This window comes from Triturus cristatus, chromosome 10 (genome assembly GCF_964204655.1).
Source record: "Triturus cristatus chromosome 10, aTriCri1.1, whole genome shotgun sequence".
NCBI lineage: Eukaryota > Metazoa > Chordata > Amphibia > Caudata > Salamandridae > Triturus > Triturus cristatus.
In genome coordinates, this window is record NC_140593.1 from 413,609,945 (window position 1) to 413,634,935 (window position 24,991).

At 47.6% G+C, this 24,991-nt stretch overlaps 1 protein-coding gene across 1 annotated transcript in view; it reads right to left on the reverse strand.

Annotated features, from left to right (window-relative positions):
• LOC146789534 (uncharacterized) overlaps nt 1-24,991 on the reverse strand; it is a 317,842-nt gene that overhangs the window by 107,491 nt on the left and 185,360 nt on the right. Inside the window, exons 11-12 of the mRNA XM_085631700.1 lie at nt 21,004-21,087; nt 14,459-14,588 (exon numbers count right to left, since the gene is read on the reverse strand). Of these exons, the coding sequence (XP_085487826.1) occupies nt 14,459-14,588; nt 21,004-21,087 (214 nt within the window). The remainder of the gene's footprint in view (nt 1-14,458; nt 14,589-21,003; nt 21,088-24,991) is intronic.

Consider the following 24,991-nt stretch of genomic DNA (forward strand, 5'->3'; position numbering starts at 1 on the left):
CAGATCACAAATTACTAAAAAGGAATAAAAGAGCAGCTCAAACTGGTTCTACCATGTTGCACAAGCTGGACAAAAATAATGATAGTCTAGTACTTCTGTAGTTAAATTTTGTTAAGACAAGCAAAGTCTGTAAAATTCCTCAATACTCAATGTTCAGAGCAATAATTAAGGGTGATAACATTATAACCCACATGTCCCGAAACCGAGTAGCTAACAATCACTAAATGCGGGCATACAGCTCTTGAGGATATACAGCGTGTGTTCGATGGTATCGACACGACAAAATAGAGACCTTTAATGTATATTGCACATAGCTGGACAAGTATAATGATAGTCTAGTGCTTATGTAGTTGAATTTTACTATAACAAGCAAAGTCTGTTAAGTTCCTCAATACAAAATGTTCAGGGCAATAATTAGAGGTGATAACATTATAACCCATATATCCCAAAAACGAGTGGCTCGCAGTCGCTAAATGCGGGCATACAGCTCTAAGGATATACAACATGTGTTCGATGGTATCGACATGGCAATATAAAGACCTTGAATGTATAAGGTGTAGATTCAGCCTATCTTCACAGCGCACATGTCACTGACGGCTACCCACACTCACAACCTCCAGTACCTTGCGTTAATCTGTGTCTTTCCGTTCAGGGCACCAACCGAAGGGGGAGAGACAGCGCGTCTCAAAATGTTTTTAACTCTCCACAGGCAACTCCGTGAGTGCGTCTACCCGGAAGTAAAACAGTTAACATCCGGGTTGTGAAGGATCAAGGGAGATGTAGTCCTACCATGTAAAAACAGTGAAATACGCTATAGAGAGACGGACGAGAATCGTGTCAACACTCTCCTGTATTTCAAATTCACAAAAAACCACCGCATTAAAATCGTAATGATATGTCCACAGTGTAGTGAAATACTTGGTTTGTAAATGTGAGTTTGACAAAAATATAGCCATATCACTGCTACGTAACACACCTTAATCGTGTGGCCAAACGAATGGAAAATATATATACATATAGTTCCATGTGTAAAACAAGGCCCCAACTACACAATTACAAATTGTTTGCAAATTGGTACACAATGCATAATAGAGATGGTGTATCCATTGTAAGTGGATATAAAGGACCAACATGTGTAAGGGATAGGGAAGTGGATATGTATATATTATATGATATAAATATCATGTAGAAACAGAACCTACAGGCAAGATTTTCAACATGGACCTGACACTTGTTCCATCAAAAGTAAGTCATAGTGTCACCCACCATATATGATGGTATCGTTAATCCCATACATATGTTGATACTCATCCATAAATTAGAAACTGTATGGGACACGGCAGAATTAAACAGAACCCCAGGGGATGTCCTCATTAAGACCTTTCAAATGACTTTTGATACGGAACACCCAACATTGTTCGCGGCGAAATAGAACCTGTTCCAAAGGTCCCATATTCACATCATAGTGAGGTTTATCAATAATGACCCATTGAAGGTCGTTTTCCGTGTGACCCTTTTCAAGGTAATGTCTTGTCATACGTGTATTTGATTTCTTGCACCGAAAGGTGCTGGGATGTTCAGTGATTCTTTGACGTTCTTTACGACAAGTCATGCCAATGTAAATTAGTGAACAAGGGCACATGATCATATATATCACCCCACTGGTGTTACAATTGGTGTGGTTATTCAATTTCCATGGTCTCCCTGGTAAGATATCTAGCTCCGTTACATGACTTGTAAAGGGACAACATGAGCAAGAGCCACATGGAAAATGCCCAATCACAGGATTAGTATTCCACAGTGTTGATTGGCTGTTGTGATGTACAATGGTTCTTGGTCGTGTATGTACCATGAGATTTACGTAAATGGGTCGCGACACTGCTCGTCATGCTGCAAATAACCCCAAAGGATTCTGGATAGTGTAGTGGCTACGGTGAGTACGCCTAGGTAAAATACCTTCCAAGGCGCGCAGGTGCAGACACCGGGCCGCGACCCATTTACGTAAATCACTAATAGCTCATTCGAGCGACTTTGGCTGACGAGCCCGGTGTCTGCACCTGCGCGCCTTGGAAGGTATTTTACCTATATATATGGCAGTCATCGGCACCCCGCATACCTACCTGCTCCCTGCTGACGAGAGGCAATTACCTCGAAACACGTGTCCAGGGATGGCATTATATTTCTATATACTCGTGGCGTAGGCGTACTCACCGTAGCCACTACACTATCCAGAATCCTTTGGGGTTATTTGCAGCATGACGAGCAGTGTCGCGACCCATTTACGTAAATCACTAATAGCTCATTCGAGCGACTTTGGCTGACGAGCCCGGTGTCTGCACCTGCGCGCCTTGGAAGGTATTTTACCTATATATATGGCAGTCATCGGCACCCCGCATACCTACCTGCTCCCTGCTGACGAGAGGCAATTACCTCGAAACACGTGTCCAGGGATGGCATTATATTTCTATATACTCGTGGCGTAGGCGTACTCACCGTAGCCACTACACTATCCAGAATCCTTTGGGGTTATTTGCAGCATGACGAGCAGTGTCGCGACCCATTTACGTAAATCACTAATAGCTCATTCGAGCGACTTTGGCTGACGAGCCCGGTGTCTGCACCTGCGCGCCTTGGAAGGTATTTTACCTATATATATGGCAGTCATCGGCACCCCGCATACCTACCTGCTCCCTGCTGACGAGAGGCAATTACCTCGAAACACGTGTCCAGGGATGGCATTATATTTCTATATACTCGTGGCGTAGGCGTACTCACCGTAGCCACTACACTATCCAGAATCCTTTGGGGTTATTTGCAGCATGACGAGCAGTGTCGCGACCCATTTACGTAAATCACTAATAGCTCATTCGAGCGACTTTGGCTGACGAGCCCGGTGTCTGCACCTGCGCGCCTTGGAAGGTATTTTACCTATATATATGGCAGTCATCGGCACCCCGCATACCTACCTGCTCCCTGCTGACGAGAGGCAATTACCTCGAAACACGTGTCCAGGGATGGCATTATATTTCTATATACTCGTGGCGTAGGCGTACTCACCGTAGCCACTACACTATCCAGAATCCTTTGGGGTTATTTGCAGCATGACGAGCAGTGTCGCGACCCATTTACGTAAATCACTAATAGCTCATTCGAGCGACTTTGGCTGACGAGCCCGGTGTCTGCACCTGCGCGCCTTGGAAGGTATTTTACCTATATATATGGCAGTCATCGGCACCCCGCATACCTACCTGCTCCCTGCTGACGAGAGGCAATTACCTCGAAACACGTGTCCAGGGATGGCATTATATTTCTATATACTCGTGGCGTAGGCGTACTCACCGTAGCCACTACACTATCCAGAATCCTTTGGGGTTATTTGCAGCATGACGAGCAGTGTCGCGACCCATTTACGTAAATCACTAATAGCTCATTCGAGCGACTTTGGCTGACGAGCCCGGTGTCTGCACCTGCGCGCCTTGGAAGGTATTTTACCTATATATATGGCAGTCATCGGCACCCCGCATACCTACCTGCTCCCTGCTGACGAGAGGCAATTACCTCGAAACACGTGTCCAGGGATGGCATTATATTTCTATATACTCGTGGCGTAGGCGTACTCACCGTAGCCACTACACTATCCAGAATCCTTTGGGGTTATTTGCAGCATGACGAGCAGTGTCGCGACCCATTTACGTAAATCACTAATAGCTCATTCGAGCGACTTTGGCTGACGAGCCCGGTGTCTGCACCTGCGCGCCTTGGAAGGTATTTTACCTATATATATGGCAGTCATCGGCACCCCGCATACCTACCTGCTCCCTGCTGACGAGAGGCAATTACCTCGAAACACGTGTCCAGGGATGGCATTATATTTCTATATACTCGTGGCGTAGGCGTACTCACCGTAGCCACTACACTATCCAGAATCCTTTGGGGTTATTTGCAGCATGACGAGCAGTGTCGCGACCCATTTACGTAAATCACTAATAGCTCATTCGAGCGACTTTGGCTGACGAGCCCGGTGTCTGCACCTGCGCGCCTTGGAAGGTATTTTACCTATATATATGGCAGTCATCGGCACCCCGCATACCTACCTGCTCCCTGCTGACGAGAGGCAATTACCTCGAAACACGTGTCCAGGGATGGCATTATATTTCTATATACTCGTGGCGTAGGCGTACTCACCGTAGCCACTACACTATCCAGAATCCTTTGGGGTTATTTGCAGCATGACGAGCAGTGTCGCGACCCATTTACGTAAATCACTAATAGCTCATTCGAGCGACTTTGGCTGACGAGCCCGGTGTCTGCACCTGCGCGCCTTGGAAGGTATTTTACCTATATATATGGCAGTCATCGGCACCCCGCATACCTACCTGCTCCCTGCTGACGAGAGGCAATTACCTCGAAACACGTGTCCAGGGATGGCATTATATTTCTATATACTCGTGGCGTAGGCGTACTCACCGTAGCCACTACACTATCCAGAATCCTTTGGGGTTATTTGCAGCATGACGAGCAGTGTCGCGACCCATTTACGTAAATCACTAATAGCTCATTCGAGCGACTTTGGCTGACGAGCCCGGTGTCTGCACCTGCGCGCCTTGGAAGGTATTTTACCTATATATATGGCAGTCATCGGCACCCCGCATACCTACCTGCTCCCTGCTGACGAGAGGCAATTACCTCGAAACACGTGTCCAGGGATGGCATTATATTTCTATATACTCGTGGCGTAGGCGTACTCACCGTAGCCACTACACTATCCAGAATCCTTTGGGGTTATTTGCAGCATGACGAGCAGTGTCGCGACCCATTTACGTAAATCACTAATAGCTCATTCGAGCGACTTTGGCTGACGAGCCCGGTGTCTGCACCTGCGCGCCTTGGAAGGTATTTTACCTATATATATGGCAGTCATCGGCACCCCGCATACCTACCTGCTCCCTGCTGACGAGAGGCAATTACCTCGAAACACGTGTCCAGGGATGGCATTATATTTCTATATACTCGTGGCGTAGGCGTACTCACCGTAGCCACTACACTATCCAGAATCCTTTGGGGTTATTTGCAGCATGACGAGCAGTGTCGCGACCCATTTACGTAAATCACTAATAGCTCATTCGAGCGACTTTGGCTGACGAGCCCGGTGTCTGCACCTGCGCGCCTTGGAAGGTATTTTACCTATATATATGGCAGTCATCGGCACCCCGCATACCTACCTGCTCCCTGCTGACGAGAGGCAATTACCTCGAAACACGTGTCCAGGGATGGCATTATATTTCTATATACTCGTGGCGTAGGCGTACTCACCGTAGCCACTACACTATCCAGAATCCTTTGGGGTTATTTGCAGCATGACGAGCAGTGTCGCGACCCATTTACGTAAATCACTAATAGCTCATTCGAGCGACTTTGGCTGACGAGCCCGGTGTCTGCACCTGCGCGCCTTGGAAGGTATTTTACCTATATATATGGCAGTCATCGGCACCCCGCATACCTACCTGCTCCCTGCTGACGAGAGGCAATTACCTCGAAACACGTGTCCAGGGATGGCATTATATTTCTATATACTCGTGGCGTAGGCGTACTCACCGTAGCCACTACACTATCCAGAATCCTTTGGGGTTATTTGCAGCATGACGAGCAGTGTCGCGACCCATTTACGTAAATCACTAATAGCTCATTCGAGCGACTTTGGCTGACGAGCCCGGTGTCTGCACCTGCGCGCCTTGGAAGGTATTTTACCTATATATATGGCAGTCATCGGCACCCCGCATACCTACCTGCTCCCTGCTGACGAGAGGCAATTACCTCGAAACACGTGTCCAGGGATGGCATTATATTTCTATATACTCGTGGCGTAGGCGTACTCACCGTAGCCACTACACTATCCAGAATCCTTTGGGGTTATTTGCAGCATGACGAGCAGTGTCGCGACCCATTTACGTAAATCACTAATAGCTCATTCGAGCGACTTTGGCTGACGAGCCCGGTGTCTGCACCTGCGCGCCTTGGAAGGTATTTTACCTATATATATGGCAGTCATCGGCACCCCGCATACCTACCTGCTCCCTGCTGACGAGAGGCAATTACCTCGAAACACGTGTCCAGGGATGGCATTATATTTCTATATACTCGTGGCGTAGGCGTACTCACCGTAGCCACTACACTATCCAGAATCCTTTGGGGTTATTTGCAGCATGACGAGCAGTGTCGCGACCCATTTACGTAAATCACTAATAGCTCATTCGAGCGACTTTGGCTGACGAGCCCGGTGTCTGCACCTGCGCGCCTTGGAAGGTATTTTACCTATATATATGGCAGTCATCGGCACCCCGCATACCTACCTGCTCCCTGCTGACGAGAGGCAATTACCTCGAAACACGTGTCCAGGGATGGCATTATATTTCTATATACTCGTGGCGTAGGCGTACTCACCGTAGCCACTACACTATCCAGAATCCTTTGGGGTTATTTGCAGCATGACGAGCAGTGTCGCGACCCATTTACGTAAATCACTAATAGCTCATTCGAGCGACTTTGGCTGACGAGCCCGGTGTCTGCACCTGCGCGCCTTGGAAGGTATTTTACCTATATATATGGCAGTCATCGGCACCCCGCATACCTACCTGCTCCCTGCTGACGAGAGGCAATTACCTCGAAACACGTGTCCAGGGATGGCATTATATTTCTATATACTCGTGGCGTAGGCGTACTCACCGTAGCCACTACACTATCCAGAATCCTTTGGGGTTATTTGCAGCATGACGAGCAGTGTCGCGACCCATTTACGTAAATGTACCATGAGATCTTGTAGATTGCTGCTACGTTTCAATGCAAATAAGGGCGAGTCTAATGTAAGCTTGCCTGTGTTAAGTATGTGCCAATTCTTGTTAATGGCCCTTTTAACATTTGTAGTCAGATTGCTAAAAGTAGTCACACACACCAATCTATCTGATTTTGGTTTGGTATATGTTTCCAAAAGTGCCCCCCTGTCGTTGTTGCGAGCTCTTTTGGCCGCTCTTTTATCAGTTGTGTCGGATAGTGTCTGGCAGATAGCTCCTCAGTCAGCTTCTTGGCATGTTTGTGATACTGGGCCAATTCTGAACAATTTCTCCTGAGTCTGAGAAATTGACCTACAGACTTTGCTTGTCTTAACAAAATTTAACTACAGAAGTACTAGACTATCATTATTTTTGTCCAGCTTGTGCAACATGGTAGAACCAGTTTGAGCCGCTCTTTTATTCCTTTTTAGTAATTTGTGATCTGAAGCATCATTCCTTGAAAGGTAGAGGTAAATTAACATTACCCCTAGGTGAGTTCATTATGTATACTTACCTGAATGGTGTTTGTTCCTTTCTTAACCACGTGTGTAACACATATCCCGTGTGTGGTGTTCGATTTGGTGTGTGGAGGGTGACCTTGACGTTCTGGAAATGATATTGAATCTATTAATTATCTTTTTTCTTCAGAGACACTGGACCGGACTGCAGCTGGTTCTGTTGTCATAAACACCCTATCATTGAGTATGGTTTTTATTTATTTTTGGTCTTGAAGCAGAGTGATAATATTGAGAGGTCCTGATGAATGCCGCGAACGAGTAGTCACCTGGCAGAAACATGTCGACCACTAATAATTAGGATATTATTTCAATCCTATATCACCTCATTTTAACCCTAGCTAATGGGAACCATTATTAAATTGAATTTTGTTACCCTGTAGCTAGTTTTATCTACTTACATTTTGTTTGACTTACACTCTGCCCCTTACTCCCCCTGCCTAAGTTGGCATCCTCAAAAAACACCTCACGCTCCTCTCTTATTTTCTTCTGAGAGTTGTAGCCCACACTGTATACCTTGCGGTTGCAGTGTGCAAGAGGGGAACAAATGATGAAGCATGTCACCCTCGGGTGAGTGAGGGTTCTCGTCTTTAAAAGAAAAGATTCCTTTCCCTTCCTTTTGGTCACACACACTGACTTTGTATTTTAGCACAGTAGCATTCCATCACCTTTGTGAGTTAGGTGCTCTAAATGAACCCCGTTGAGATCATCCAGGAGCTCCTCTGAGTGACCCAGGCCTTTCTTTCTTCTGTGACTCCCAGCGACCCCAATGTGCCGATCCACTAGATCCAACGTGCCCTCAAGTGGACCCAGGGACAACACCACTCTTCAAGGACCGCTGGCTCACCTGCTTCCTCCAAGAACCCCGAAGGCATCAGCCCCCCTCAGTTATACTTGTCAAAGATCCAGGCTACCCTTGTTTTTACCTCTGACCACAGCCTAATTTCCCTTTCATGTACTCCCAGGTTCCAAGTCCCCCCATGCCCCACCTCTGTATTAACAGTCTCTGTGCCCTAATGCCAGTTTCCCCTTCTATGCAGACTCCAGCTGCCTGCCAGCAACTGCCATGTCCCCATGCTCCATCTCTGAAGCAGCACTTCACACCTCCCCCAAGACTGGCTTCCCGCTGCAATCCGAGTCACCCCAAGAACCATTCCTTAGTCACTGCTAACACCAGCTGCCCACCTAGATGACCTGATTAGGAGTTTCCAAAGAGCGGGATCCCCAGGAGGGATTTTTCTCCACTCAATCACAAGAAATTCTGTGTTCCCGGGAACACCAGGCCAGGTTTTACAAGCTGGTCTGTAGAATCAAGAGCAGGTTAGGCAAGGGTTGTCCGCAGAAGTGTTGGTCAGACCAGCTGGACACACACCTATAGCACGGGAGAGCATGGAAGTTCCCCCTGCCTGGCATCAGCCTCTACAGCCCAAGAGGCCCTCCCTGCCCCACCTGCTGCCCCTGACCCGCAGCCCTCCCTCGCTGAACATTCACCAGGTGCTCAATGAAAGAAAGAAATTAAAGTTGACAAGGGTCTGTTTTTCCCCTTGGAATGTAGATAGTTGCCGATTTTCACCCAGTAAAACCAGATCCATGTGTTATTCCCCATTCTGGGCAGAATTACTCATAATTAGACTGCCAAATCATAACTAGGCTTTTAGTGCCCTAGTCTCAAATTTCTACTTGCCTGCTTTCACGTGCTACACCTTCAGCCTCCTCGGATATTATGCCCTAGCGCCAAATTGCCTTGGCCAAGAAGCCCCTAGAATCTCTACTTTAGGCCTTCCCAGTGTAATCAGGATGGCCCCACGTAGCATACCTCAATGCTCCAGACAACCCCTCCCTGAGCCTCAATGCACTGCTCTTTAATGCATAACCAGCCTGTTAGCCTTCTGTACCTGCAGCCACAGTAGCCCTCCCAAGTACCATATCTTTGAGCAGCCATCCTTAGATTTCTTGTTCAGGTGTCCCAAGGTGCACCGCTCCATCAGCTGCACTCCACAGGCTCTTTGCATTTCATGCAGTGGATCGAAATCTCAACTCTCTTTGTGACCCCAGAACCAATTGCACCCTCCAAGAACTAGCAAACATTATGGCTCAGTGCTAACTGCCCTTTCAAGTACTGCCAGGCACAAAGTCCTCCGGCGGTAAAGCCCCCGATGTATCTTCCTTAATGCCCTATTAGCACCTCTTACTCCCTTTGGGGTATCCAATGCGTCTTTCTGTATCTCTCACTGATCATTCTGCAGCTTCGAATGTCACGAGTCAGCCTCAACCTCCCCCTCAAGGGATGTGCTTCAGCCCCAGCAGTGGGTCCAACCATTCACAGGTTCTGTGTCGTTATAACCCTACTGCCTGTACCAAGTGACCCAGACACCCCTTCCTTCTGTGCCCCTCCAAGTGCCACCTGTTACAGTTCTTTACTTCCTCTAGAGGGGGCATTTGTGTGTTCCGTGACTGGCCTAAGAACACAGATTTCCCTTCCTCCATTCCACCTGAATCACCTATTCAAATGCTAAATTGGACATGAGAGGGTATGGGAATGGGGAGAAGGGAGGGGTAGAAATGAAATGGGAGGAAAATAATGAAGAGGATGAGGAGATATGTAGAGACTTACTGTGCCACCCGCTCCATAACATTGTCAGGACACCGGCCCCTCCATCCCTGTGTGCCCCAGAGGTTATCTCCAAGGCCCCATCCTAACTGCTTTTTTCTAAGCAAAACAGTTTCCAATGTAATGTGCCCCAGATGCCACTTCTCCATGTCCACTACCCTCAACTGATCACATCAAGTGTCCCAAGGTGCTGTCTCCCACTGTGCCCAGATGCATACCTGACTTGGCTTTACCACCAACTGAATTATTATCTGAGTGTCTTTCATATGAGCATTAGATACACCTATCTGAGCACACAGTTGCCTCCTGCAGGTTCACTCAGACACCCCAATCTTTTTATATCTGTGACATCACGTCTTCGTACCCTTCATGATCAGTTACCTGACCACAAGGCACCCCTTCCCTCTGTGACCCAGAAGGTACCCCCTCAAGCCTAACCCAGTTTTTCATAAATGTCCAAGTACTCACATCGCACATGCCCCATCAATTACCCCAGGAGTTTCTGCCACTGTGCCAACATCCATTACTCCCTCAGAGCACCAAAAGACCAGTTTTGTTTTCTCCTACCTCCTAAGTGCCCCCCAGACGCTTATCCTAATTGCCCGCCTTGTTCAGCTTTCTATCAGTGTTTGATGTGCCCACTTTCCTACCTGCCCACTCTAAATGCCCACAGGAACTTCTCACTTCCTTTGTCTACCAAAGGTCACATCTGCATATGTTAACACCAATTGGCCCCTACCATCTGTGCCCCCAAATGTTTATTCTGCCCCCCCACACTGATTGTCAACAAAAAGTGTCACGTCCGTGGTGCATCAGATGTTTGCTATTTATACGCTGCACTGCTAGCTCTCAGGTGCATCTTCACTTAGTGTCTGATTACAAGTCAGAAAGAGTGATATCCCCATTGTGGACAGCCCTCCACCCTATCATATCTGGCCCGGTATTCCTCCACTTGGGATTACTAGTTGAAGGACAATTGGGACCATTTTTACTGGGCGGCGACGCCCACAGTGAAATCAAATGTGTGTTCAGGTCAGAAACTGAGGGCAGAGGAACAGCCTCTCACCCCCATCAACACCATATAGGGGGGATCATGAACACTGCCCTCAGCCATCCCAGAGCCTGCTCTGCCTCCAGAAGCCCACAACACCGCTGACTCTAATCTGTAGGGATTCCTCAAATAGTATTTATCACCTGCTTAAAGCACATTGCAATGGCAGCCCAAAACGGTCTATTATCCAGCCCAGAATGAGAATTTGCATGTGGTTTCTCATCCGGTAAAAGTAGATCTCCATGTTAATAATTCATAATAGCCAAATTTCGGTATGTGGATACTAGATGGAAACATTAATGTTGGCACATAATCCGTCTGACTTGGAATTGAGCTCTTTGTGTTTCTTATGCCACCTCATTATGTGCACTCCAAGTGTCCATAGGCTCTCACATCCCCTTTGAGCTGGGCAAGACATCTCTGTGCCACGCTTTATTGCCACCACCCATCCCCTACCACCATGCTGGAGACTCTCCTCCATTCCCCTTTCACTAATCATTCTCAATATATCAGTCTCCCATTCCTTGTGTGCCCCACATGTCACATTTACACCCATCATCCATTTTAGGTGATGCTAGACACTCCTCTCCTCCCAGATTTACACTCAGTGCCCCGCATTCAAATGTATTCTTTGAATGGGCCTAAAATCAAAATCCCTGTCTCACCAGATGATACATCTTCCTGCACCCTATCCCTGATTATCTTGTGACTATCTCCAAGGGCACTCACTCCATCTGTTTTAACCCAAGTTTCACATGTCCCTTGCAACAGGCACGCTCTCCCTCTGCGTCCTAGAGGCTCCCTCTCCAAGGGCCTGATTTATATTTCAGCGGACAGGATACTCCCTCACAAATGTAATGGATTTCCCATCTGCCGTATTACAAGTGCATTAAATCCTATGGCACTTGTAATACAGCAGACAGGATATTATTGCGTCCACTAAATTATAAATCAAGCCCTAAGTCTTCAATTCCAGCTGGCCTTTCAAGTGCCCAAGGTGCCTTTTTTCCTTTTCCCTTACCAATTGCCCTCATTAAGTGTCAAGGTGCACCAAGTGTCTTGCAACTCCTCTCACTTGTGTCCCAATGGTAACTGCCTTCTATTAGTGCACCAGTTACCCACTCTCTATTGAACTAACATTGTTTCTAAGGGTCAACCAATTAGCCCCAAGTGTACCCTCCCTTTCTGTCTCACTGCATCATCCAAATGGCCAGTTAAAGCATTCTTTACTCTGTGCTCCAGATACCTCTTTGTTGATCCCCCCACCAATCATCCCTTTCAATTGACACCAGGTGTGACCGGATGGGCCATCACTGGGAGGATAGGAGGGAGGAGCTGGGCCCAGCTTCACACCTAAATAGGCTGTGTCCTGCCTCCACACAAAGGGCATAACAACCCTGCATGGTCACTTCAGCCAGCTTGGAGCCAGGGCAGAGGAGGTAGCGCATCTGTGCACTTCAAACGCATACCTTTAGAAGCTTCTCCCCACTCCAAAGGCACAACTGTGGATGAAAGAAAAACCTCAGACACACCCACTTCAGTACACTTCTGGACCTGTGGATACCCTGCCAGGAAGAAGAACTGATGTGCAGTTACACTGACTGCAACTCTGCTGGTCTGCTGCTCGACAGGACCTGCTGCCCTCTTACCTGGGGAAGAAGAACTGGACCTGCAACTCCATCTTGAACTCTGTACCCTAGAGTGACTCAAAAGGCTACTCTGCTGGCCCCCTGATCTGAGCCTCAGGGACATAACAGGCTCCCCAACAGCCCCTGGATCTGTCTTCAGTGAGTTCCGGAACCCCAAGTGGTGCCTCTCAGGTCCTGGGCCCCTGATATAGGACTTGAGCCCCTTAATTCAAGCTTTGAGGTGCTGTGCGACTGCAAACAGGCCCTTTGCATCGGAACCACTCATACCAAAAATCAACGTGAGCAGCCGCAAGCCTGTCTCTTCGCATGGCAGCATCATCAGCCTGCGGGGGACTGCCAACGTTAAGCTTCAGCCTGCCCGTCCGCGACGCCCGCCTGCTATCAGCACCAAGCTGAATGTAGTCCGCAACACACTCTTTATTCCCGGCGACCCTCTTTAACATGAACGGAAATCTTGGCGCAAAACTTGAGGCGGTAAACCTTCAGGGGGAATAATCTGGGACTGTATCCGACCCGCGCTCCATTGCGGTCTGCAGGAACTTTTAACTGTGACCATGTCCAGCACGGCTCCATCGCGGCCTGATAGCTGAGATTGGCAATTTATGCTTTTAGGTGCAATATTACAGTTTATTCTTTAAAAATTCATAACTCCAGTTCTACTGATTGGATTTTTTTTTTTTTGGTCTTGTTTTATTCATCAAATTAAGCTCTATTTTTCGAACTTGGTGTGGGATCTTTTTGTGAGGTGTTTTCACTGCTTTACAGTTTGACACGTCGCGCAAATACTCTACACGTTGACTTTAAATTAAGCCTGGCTGCTGTGTGCCATTCTACCAGGGGGCTGAGCACAGGTTAAATTGGAGTGTGCCTGTGCCTTACCCTGACTAGCACTGTGGTTGCTGCCTGACTAGGGCTCACAACCCAGTCAAACGGTAACCCAATTTCTAACGTGTGTATCAACTGCTGGTGACTTTTTATACTTCGCCTTACACCACACAAAGGATGGAAATCATGAGTACACCTAGCTTAAAAAAAACATTTTCTGTACATCTCTCTGCGAGAAGAATGCTCTCCATACATGCCAACCCTCCTGGTTCAGGTGCGAGACAACAGATTTCAAGGCTAGACGGGCTTCTGCTGACAGGGACTGGTCTTGTGAGACTCTAAGTGTGCGCTGCCAGTAACCTGCTCCCGCAGGCCAGTGCCTAACGTTTGTCACACTCGCTCTGCCTGTTATAGCGCTTTCTCCGCGCTCCTGACAGGTAAGACAAAATATATATTTTTGTATTTCTGATATCCGACCTTGCAGCAGCACGGCTGCAAGTCCCATACATGACAATAGACCCGATGAAGGCCTCGCCCTCAATGGGAGATATACACTCTCCTGATTCTTTTTTTTTTTTAAATCTCCCGCTTTCCTCTTCTAAAATGTCGGCATGTACGCTTATCACAAAAGAGAAATGTGAAACAAACACAATAAAGCAACCGGACAGCAGCAGACATTCACAACGAAATCTCTCTTTAATGCATCCAAGCGCAGTGATTTATTTCCTAAGATAACCTAAATGTATAACAAGAATGAAAGAGACAAATCCTGCAGTAAGTGACAACACACATTTACACATAGTTTGAACACGGATGTCTGTGAGACACCACATTGTTATCTAGAGATAGGCCCTAAATAAATACGCAGCACATGTAAGAACTCCGCACACCATAAGGTAAAAGAAATTGACTGCGCATGCGCATCCCGGCATTACCATAAAGCATGTGGGACCCAGTCTAAGTCTAGAAGAATTACTCACTGCCGTTTTTGCCTGGCGTCCAAGAGGGGGCTGAGAGCTTGCAGCAGCTTGTTCAGATTAAACATCCCCACATTGGCCTGATTCCCGATTTTGTATCTCCCCTCGTCATCCGATGTGTTTGGAACAAAATCTGTTTAAGGCAAACAGAACATTTATTACACGGCTACACTGGGGTAATTAAAATACACGCCCACGGTTCAAATATTACACTTTACTCGTTTTTCATATTTGCATAGAAAACAGTAAAAGTTCAGCAGGAACCCCGAGCGCTCCATAGAGGGAGAGTTTATTTACCCCCGAGTCAGCCCAGGACTTAACATTTGCCAGAGCAGGAATTAATTAATTTCTACAAAAATGGCTGTCCCGGCTGTTTTCTAAATTTAACCACATAATTACCGCAAATTGTTTAAGCAGACTGCTTGAAGCCGTCTAAACAGTGTGTCGAGTTCCAGCCAATTAATTGTACTTGAGAAAAAGGAACCAAGTTTCTTAGCGTACTGGGCGAGGCTCGTTTGTGACTCCCAAGCCTGACCGTGAACCCTTGGTCACCCCCAGCCCAGGCTCTGACCGTGAACCCTTGGTCACCCCCAGCCCAGACTCTGACCATGAACCTGGCCCAGGCTCTGACCGTGAACCCGGCCCAGGCTCTGACCGTGAACCCGGCCCAGGCTCTGACCGAGGACCCGGCCCAGGCTCTGACTGTAAACCCGGCCAGGCTCTGACCGTGAACCTCGGCCCAGGCTCTGACCGTGGACCCGGCCCAGGCTCTGACCGTGAACCCAGCCCAGGCTCTGACCGTGAACCCGGCTCAGGCTCTGACCGTGAACCCGGCTGAAGGCCTGAACCCGGCCCAGGCTCTGACCGTGGACCCGGCCCAGGCTCTGACCGTGGACCCGGCCCAGGCTCTGACCGTGGACCCGGCCCATGCTCTGACCGTGGACTCGGCCCAGGCTCTGACTGTAAACCCGGCCAGGCTCTGACCGTGAACCCAGCCCGGGCTCTGACCGTGAACCCGGCTCAGGCTCTGACCGTGAACCCGGCTGAAGGCCTGAACCCGGCCCAGGCTCTGACCGTGGACCCGGCCCAGGCTCTGACCGTGAACCCGGCCTGGGCTCTGACCGTGGACACGGCTCAGGCTCAGACCATGAACCCGGCTGAAGGCCTGAACCCGGCCCAAGCTCTGACCGTGGACCCAGCCGAAGGCCTGACCGTGAACCCGGCCCAAGCTCTAACCATGAACCCGGCCCAGGCTCTGACTGTAAACCCGGCCCAGGCTCTGACTGTAAACCAGGCCCAGGCTCTGACCATGAACTTCGGCCAAGGCTCTGACCGTGGACCCGGCCCAGGCTCTGACCGTGAACCCAGCCCAGGCTCTGACCATGAACCCGGCCCAGGCTCTGACTGTGGACCCGGCCCAGCCCAGGCTCTGACTGTGGACCCGGCCCAGGCTCTGACCGTGAACCCGGCTGAAGGCCTGAACCCGGCCCAAGCTCTGACCGTGTACCCGGCCCAGGCTGTGACCGTGAACCTCGGCCAAGGCTCTGACCGTGGACCCGGCCCAGGCTCTGACCGTGAACCCGGCCCAGGCTCTGACCATGAACCCGGCCCAGGCTCTGACTGTGGACCCGGCCCAAGCTCTGACCGTGGACCCGGCCCAGGCTCTGACTGTGAACCCGGCCCACACTCTGACCATGAACCCGGCACAGGCTCTGACCGTGGACCCGGCCCAGGCTCTGACCGTGAACCCGGCTCAAGCTCTGACCATGAACCCGGCACAGGCTCTGACTGTGGACCCGGCCCAGGCTCTGACCGTGGACCCGGCCCAGGCTCTGACCGTGGACTCGGCCCAGGCTCTGACTGTAAACCCGGCCCAGGCTCTGACTGTAAACCCGGCCCAGGCTCTGACTGTAAACCCGGCCCAGGCTCTGACCGTGAACCTTGGCCCAGGCTCTGACCGTGGACCCGGCCCAGGCTCTGACCGTGAACCCAGCCCAGGCTCTGACCGTGGACCCGGCCCAGGCTCTGACCGTGAACCCGGCTCAGGCTCTGACCGTGAACCCAGCCAGGCTCTGACCGTGAACCCAGCCCGGGCTCTGACCGTGAACCCGGCTCAGGCTCTGACCGTGAACCCGGCTGAAGGCCTGAACCCGGCCCAGGCTCTGACCGTGGACCCGGCCCAGGCTCTGACCGTGAACCCGGCCTGGGCTCTGACCGTGGACGCGGCTCAGGCTCAGACCATGAACCCGGCTGAAGGCCTGAACCCGGCCCAAGCTCTGACCGTGGACCCGGCCGAAGGCCTGACCGTGAACCCGGCCCAAGCTCTGACCATGAACCCGGCCCAGGCTCTGACTGTAAACCCGGGCCAGGCTCTGACTGTAAACCCGGCCCAGGCTCTGACTGTAAACCCGGCCCAGGCTCTGACCGTGAACCTCGGCCAAGGCTCTGACCGTGGACCCGGCCCAGGCTCTGACCGTGAACCCGGCCCAGGCTCTGACCGTGAACCCGGCCCAGGCTCTGACCATGAACCCGGCCCAGGCTCTGACTGTGGACCCGGCCCAAGCTCTGACCGTGGACCCGGCCCAGGCTCTGACCGTGAACCCGGCTCAAGCTCTGACCATGAACCCGGCACAGGCTCTGACTGTGGACCCGGCCCAAGCTCTGACCGTGGACCCGGCCGAAGGCCTGACCGTGAACCCGGCCCAGGGTCTGACAGTGAACACAAACCAGCCATCGGACATATGGCAATAACAGACGAAATTCGACCCAGACACAATGAGGGCGCCTCATTCAGTGCAGGGGTGTTTGGAGAAGGGGAGCATAATTTTTAACAAGCATCGGCAATGGCAATCGTTTTTGTTAGTGTACAGTGAAATTATTGCACAGAAGAGGTTGAAAATGCGCAGCAGTTACAGCCACTTATTCTTCCCAATCTTGCAGTACGGCACCATATTTTGCAGGGCAAATGGGGTAGTCAGGAAAAAAACACCTTACTTTGAATCATGGCCCTTAAGGATCAGCGCATTGCCCCATAGACAGAACGGGTATAAATAAAATAACCCTCTTATACATCAGGCCCCGGATCACAAAAGGCACTGAAAAAGCCAGCGAGCGAGCCTTGCAGTTCTTCTGGATGGGGATGCCTTCTTCGGAGGGAATTCTGAAGCCAATGAGGCCAAATGGTACATTTTACACCTTCAAACGATGTAGCCAAAAAGTTGAAGACTTTCTAGGAAATTCAATGCAGACAATCCCGAAATCATCAAATTCATCTAGGGCTGCCTTCTCTGGCCGACCTGCTTCAGAAAAAGTGCATTTCCAAACATGGATCGATAGTGAGTGAGCTTTTTACAGTGCATTGTCAAATACGTTGGCTAAAACAGGCTCTCGGCTTTACAGGCAAATGTGAAGGAACATTCATGTGCAAGTTAAAGCCTATCTACCCCTGAGGTATCTGGGGGACTCCCCAATCTAACTTTCCTTCTTTCCATCTTCCTTTCACATCTCCTTTTTAAGTTCTTTCCCTTATCTTCTGTCTTCAATTCATTCCTTGTTTGTTCACTTCTTTGTTTCCTTCCTTCTTTCTCTTAATCCTTTTTCTATTCTTTCCCTCTTTCCTTTATTTATTTTTTCCATTGTTCATTTTTTCCACTGGTGCTTCATCCTTGTTTCTGCTTTTTCTTTTTTCCATTAGTCCTTCTCTCTTTCTTTCAGTATTTGTCATTCTAACCATCGACCCATCTTTTCATTCCCCCTCCCTTCCTTTCGTGCCCTCTTCACCTGGTGGTCCCCCACCTCATAGCTCCTTCGTGCTATTCTTTTGCAGCATCATTTATTTGCCTTTGTTTGGAGCCACAAAGCCATAAATAGCAATTTAAATGCTTTACGACACAAAGAACTGCCCAGTGACACTCACTCACCCCTGCTCAAGCTGCTAACGTGGGGTTTCAAGGCATCCCCGACAGGGCGTCAAGCTTACACTGTTCATATCTATACCCTAACATTTCTTTGTGCTACCAATGCTTACTCTGCTGCTACCAATGCTGCACTTTTGTTATATGACAGTAAGCTAGGTTAAAAGGGGCTTTCTCACTGTACAAAAGCACCCAAAAAAAGATAGCCACTGCCACGATAAGGCGAGAGGGGGAACTGCAAGGTGATAGCGGTTAGAAAGCACGGGGTTTCATACGGTGACTTTTTGTAGCCATTTTAACCAGGGTTGGATCAACAGCTGTCCTCCTCCCAGGAAGCAACAAGAACCGCCATGCACCCCAAGATGCTGGGATCCACCATGAGATCTGATAAACCTGGCAATGCATCACAGGATGCTGGGATCCACCATGAGATCTGATAAACCTGGCAATGCATCACAGGATGCTGGGATCCACCATGAGATCTGATAAACCTGGCAATGCACCCCAAGATGCTGGGATCCACCATGAGATCTGATAACCCTGGCAATGCATCACAGGATGCTGGGATCCACCATGAGATCTGATAAACCTGGCAATGCACCCCAAGATGCTGGGATCCACCATGAGATCTGATAACCCTGGCAATGCATCACAGGATGCTGAGATCCACCATGAGATCTGATAAACCTTGCAATGCATCACAGGATGCTGGGATCCACCATGAGATCTGATAAACCTGGCAATGCATCACAGGATGCTGGGATCCACCATGAGATCTGATAAACCTGGCAATGCATCACAGGATGCTGGGATCCACCATGAAATCAGATAAACCTGACAATGCATCACAGGATGCTGGGATTCACCATGAGATCTGATAAACCTGGCAATGCACCCCAAGATGCTGGGATCCACCATGAGATCTGATAACCCTGGCAATGCATCACAGGATGCTGAGATCCACCATGAGATCTGATAAACCTTGCAATGCATCACAGGATGCTGGGATCCACCATGAGATCTGATAAACCTGGCAATGCATCACAGGATGCTGGGATCCACCATGAAATCAGATAAACCTGACAATGCATCACAGGATGCTGGGATCCACCATGAGATCTGATAAACCTGGCAATGCATCACAGGATGCTGGGATTCACCATGAGATCTGATAAACCTGGCAATGCATCACAGGATGCTGGGATCCACCATGAGATCTGATAAACCTGGCAATGCATCACAGGATGCTGAAATATGCGTATTCATAAAAACTCACGTGTAAATGCATTATTTTAGGAATGGCAGAAATGTATTGCTTTAAAGAACTAGAATAGTGATTAATTGCTGATATTTTGCATGTTTTGTGAGATTGTAGCAATTCAATGTTGATCTTTTTAAAAATGTTTAATTCTGTTTGTTGAGTTGCACCAATTTTGTTTTGTTTTGTGCAGAGTTTTATATAGCGCGAACTTGACCCGAATCCAATCAGGTATCAGAGCACTTTACATAGCACCAGTTACGTTACATGAGGACACACATTCATTTTTTTGTGTGGACATGCTGGGTAGTAGTTCAGCGGGCACTTATATCTATCGAAGCGATTAGAACATTGTTAGTATAAAAGTCGTCGACTAGGACTGACCGCGTTAACATCTGAGTAAAGGAGAGAGGCCCTCTGTGAAAGCTGACGCATGTTTTCCTGAAGCCAACCACTGGTTCTGTGCGGCTGTAGGTGCTTATACAGGTCACAGTGGAGACACTGGTCATCGAAAAACATTGGTAGGGTTATTCATTTTTTATCTGTTCTCAATTTATTAGAGTTATTTATTAGGCCTGGGCGAAATGTAAATTATGCCGGCGTAATTCACGTAATTTTGGGAATTTCGCGTTATGTCAAAATCACAACATTGTGCCACTTTGAATAATTAAGCACCGTTTGTGGTAAAAATGTACAGTGAATATGCCATTAATGATCATCTGAGGAACAGAATGCGAGCAGCTGATGTGCTGAGAGATCAAAGGTTACTCAAAATGTGGCAACATGTGTTGGTGCGCAGTGGAAGGCCCTTCACACTGGTTAACTGGTCAACTTTCAGTTGCTTACTTCTGTATTTGTTAAACTGGTACTAATGAGGGGAGATCTTTGCCCAGACAGTATTACAATACATAAAAATTACGAAATAATGTGATTAACTAATGTGCCACATACTTTACCTTTTTTGCTGCATGATTTAGTCAACCCTGCCTCACAAATGGGTGCTTCCCTGCCGCATAATTCCAGTGGCCCTGCCTGAGAAGCAAAACAGCACTGTATACGTGATCCACATACAGCGCTACAGACTACAGCTGGGGGAGGAGGAGAGGACAAACCAATCATTGCTAGAAGGTAAAGAGATGGTCTTCAGGTCTTTCCTGTGGTGGAGGGGGGGGGGGGGGGCAGTAGGGAAAAATCTGTACTTGGTGGCAAGGAGGAGAACTAAAAGGCGATGTGCCATATGTTTCCTAAAGCATTGTATGGCAGTGGCATGCATTCAGTCCATTTCTGTTGAGCACACCATCACTTCATTTCAGGAAAAGCAAACGGAGATCTCCTGTTGAGGGAATGAACAGAAAAAACAAGAACATGATACTCACCAGCATCGTAAGACTCCATGAACCCAAAGGGACCGTAGTCTATGGTAATGGATAGCAAGCTGAAGTTGTCTGTATTGCACACACCTAATAATCCGAGAAATAGTAAGGAAAAAACACATTTTAGGCTAATTGTTCACATATGAGCTAAGAAACATTTAATATAGCCTTATAGCCCGCCGTAGCGGGCTATACCGGCTGTTAAAGGCCCGCTGCAGCGTTAAAGGCCCGAGCCGAAGGCGAGGGACTTTAACAAAGCAGAGGGACTTTAAAAGCCGGTATAGCCCTGCTACGAAGGGCTATTAGGCTATTAGAACATTCTGCCACTAGAGGGCAGAATGTTCTAACAAAACAAAGCCTTCAGGGAGCGCGAGGGGATTGAAATCCCCTCAGGCTCCCTGAAGCCTTTGTTCACAGCCAGAGCTGTGAACAAAGACACATTGGAATGTTGGTGCTCCAGGCTTGTACCAGCCATTATAAGCCCGGAGCACTCCATTGTTTTCAATGGAGCTCCCAGCATTCCAATGTTCTAATACAATGTAAAGTCACATTTTGTTTTATGTTATTTTGTGCTTCAGAGATCCCTACTGTTCAGTAGATTTTGTTTGAATGGATGTCGAAAACAACAAAATTGAACAAAGACTGTGTATATCATGGAACTAAGGGCCAGATTTACGACTGTTTTTCGAGGTCTCAAACGGGAAATCAGCCCGCTTGCAACCGCAAAAATGGGTGGTAGTATTTACAAACACCTTTTATAGTGTTTGTAAGTCACTATCAGGAAGGGGCGTGCCAAGGGCGTCCTTTCCTAATAGCGAGTCCCAATGGTATGTACCATTGCTTTGCGGCAGAGTTTACGGTCGCAAAACACTCGCAGTTTACAACTTACTTCAAGTAGGTGGTAAGTCACTCGCAAACAGGAAGGGGTCCCCAGGGGAGCCCTTCCCATTTGAGAATGGATGTGAAAATATTTTTTAAGAGCAGGCAGTGCTCCCACGGACCACTGCCTACTCTTAAAAAATGAAACAGAAAAGTTTCATTTTTCTTTATTGAAAAAGCATTCATAGACATGCATCCCAGCGAGTGCCGGCCATTCCTAATGGGTCGCAAATTGTGACCTGCCTCATGAATATTGATGAGGCAGGTAATTTGCGACCCCATTAGGAATCACAAACAGTGTCTGAGACACTGTTGTACATACCATTTTGCGAGTCGCAAATGGAATGGTCGTACATCTGGCCCTAATTGCTTCAATGCGCTAGTCAGCCACAGATGAGCTTTGTCTACTTTGTAAGTGATTATGTGAAAAAGGGAATATCCATTACGAAATCGGCTAGAAGGACATGGCCGAAATTAGCAATAGTTTGATGTTAAGCTTCACACTGCAGTAGGTACCTAAAAAGAGTTCACTACATTTTGTAAAATATGTCTAGTCACAGCAGGATATATTTCCTCAACCATAATGGGTAATAATGTCACCCAATTTCTTTTTATGATGGTATGTTATCCCCACCACCAGACCATGATGCCTGTTTCATGGCGTGATACGCTGAAGCAGGGCGGGGTTCTGCTTACTTCAAGTTCATTCTGTAGAACCATGAACACTTCTCTAGTGGTCATTTTTTCCAGAAGGGATATTGCTGTTTGAACCTCAAGGCCAAGTCTATAGCCAAAATCTTAAGACGGAAGATTATTTGACCAAAGAAGGAATTAGAATTTTTCCTGGCCTCACGCCATGATCTGAATTGCCCACACACGTGGTTTAGCAATGTCATATATACAAATATTAAACCTACTATTAAAGGTCCAAGGTCGTACAAATCCTGTACTACTTTCAGCATCCCCGGTAACAGCTGGCTGCATCTTATAGCGTCTACAATGACACTACTGCGATAAAACACGTGCCGATGCACCTTGTGAGGGGAGTGAGGATCCCTCATGTCTCTACCGCATTCCAGTGAGGGTGAGACAAATACGCTTAATGTAGTTTTCAGATGTGTCCATTGCTTGTATGATAAACACGTCTTGTGGGTGAATGAACAGTGAGTGATAGCACCCCTCCACTCACACCGCTTATATTTCTGATGACATCGAATTAGCCACCACAAAGTATAACATGATGATGCCAGTTACGACATCTAGGTTAGTAACGAAGAAACCTGTGGAACGCAACCCATGAACTAGTCAACAGCTACACAACAAACATTTTAGTTGAAAACACACAGCTAGATGTAGCTGGTTATCCACTGGACTAAACTGATTTATACATTGTGCTTTTTAGATAGAGAGACAAACAGAGACAGGTGAGTAGACAGTGACATACAAGAGAAATAGTTCAGAAAGCCTGACACAGGCAGTTAGTGAGAGAGAGAGGCAGACTGAATGCAGAAACAAAGAACAAGAATTGGCAAAGCCAATAGGTCTGGCTTTTGCGAGAGTGAGAGCTATTGGGGTTGTAAACAACAATGTATTTTACCTATATGTTATGTAGTGAATGTATGTGGTTTGGAGTGGAATTTTTTGTGTTGGATTGTAATCATTAGTTGTGGAATTTTGTGACGTGGAATAGTGTGGTGGCGAGAGGATTTGTGTAAAGGAATTATGTGGCATGGTGTGCAGTGGATTTATGTGGATAGTAATTATGTGGTGAGTGTGGAGTGGAATTATGTGGATTGGTATTTTGTGGTGTTGAGTGGAGTTTATTTATGTAGTGTGCTATTGAATTTTGTGGCATGATGTGGAATTGTGTGGTGTGGATTAGATGTATGTAGTGTGTTGTGTAACTGTGTTGTTGAGTTCAATTAAGTGGTTTGTTGTCGAATTATGTGGTGTGGAATGGTAATGTGTGGGGTTGAATTGTGTGGCATGGAACTGTGTGGCATTGAGTGAAATTATGCCGATTGGAATTATGTGGCATGGTGTGGAGTATATTTATGTAAATTGTTGCTATGTGGCATAGAGTGGTTTTATGTGGGGTTTATTTTTCTGGTATTGTGTAGAGTGTAATTATGTGGAGTTTAATCATTTTGCGTTGAGTGGTAGTATATGGAGTGTAATGTTGGATGGTGCTGAGTAGTGTGGCGGTGAATTGTGTGGTGTTGTATGTCACACTAAACACCAGGTATGCCACAAGGTACCAAGCGAGTGGAGCGATTTTGTTTATTTCGCATCTTTTTCAGACTATAGAGATGTGATTCATATTAATGAAGATTACCGTATTTGCCCAAGATTACACAATGTAGTCAAGTGAGAGAGTCAGGATTAAAACCTAATTCCACGGGTTCCACAGTAAACAATTTAAGCTCCATATCTTTTCTAAGAAATAGATTGTATATATGGCTGATGATGTGTCTTTGCGTGCATTTATATTGTTATGCAATGACTGCCATTTTGGCATATATATTGAAAACTTTTAATTATATTTCCAAGATGGCTGATTGGTACTTAAGAATGAAAAAGAAAAAAAAAGCTTTGCACGATGCTGCATAAATGTGCTCATGTAAGAAGCTTCAGAAAAACTTGTAGGGATGGGACAGAGTGCTCAGCAGAGCAAACTGCAGTTGTAACAACTTTTAACTCACCACAGAGGATTCCAGAGCTAAGGAAAACCAGGGTTTCATGTTCACTGATCACGGAGCGCGAATAAATACATCAAAGAACAGTAATGATGAAAATGTGAATTAAAATCTATTCCTCCTATATGCTGTGCTGTGATGTCGGCAGTGTCCACAGATGGGTAGCTCCGACAATGTTTTATCTCTTAATTTGAATATTCAAATTTGAGAGGTTGCCCAATCACATCAAATTTTACATTTAAGCCACCTTTTAGACTAACACTAGGATCATTCTACTAGTAGGGCTTGTGCTCTACCCGGCAGGTCACTGCAGATTGTTACTATGGCAACAAAGAATAATATTTATTTAAGGGACAGCTGGACAGCTACTTAAGTTTTAACAGAGCTGAGGATGTGACCGACGCCCCCTCTGCAGA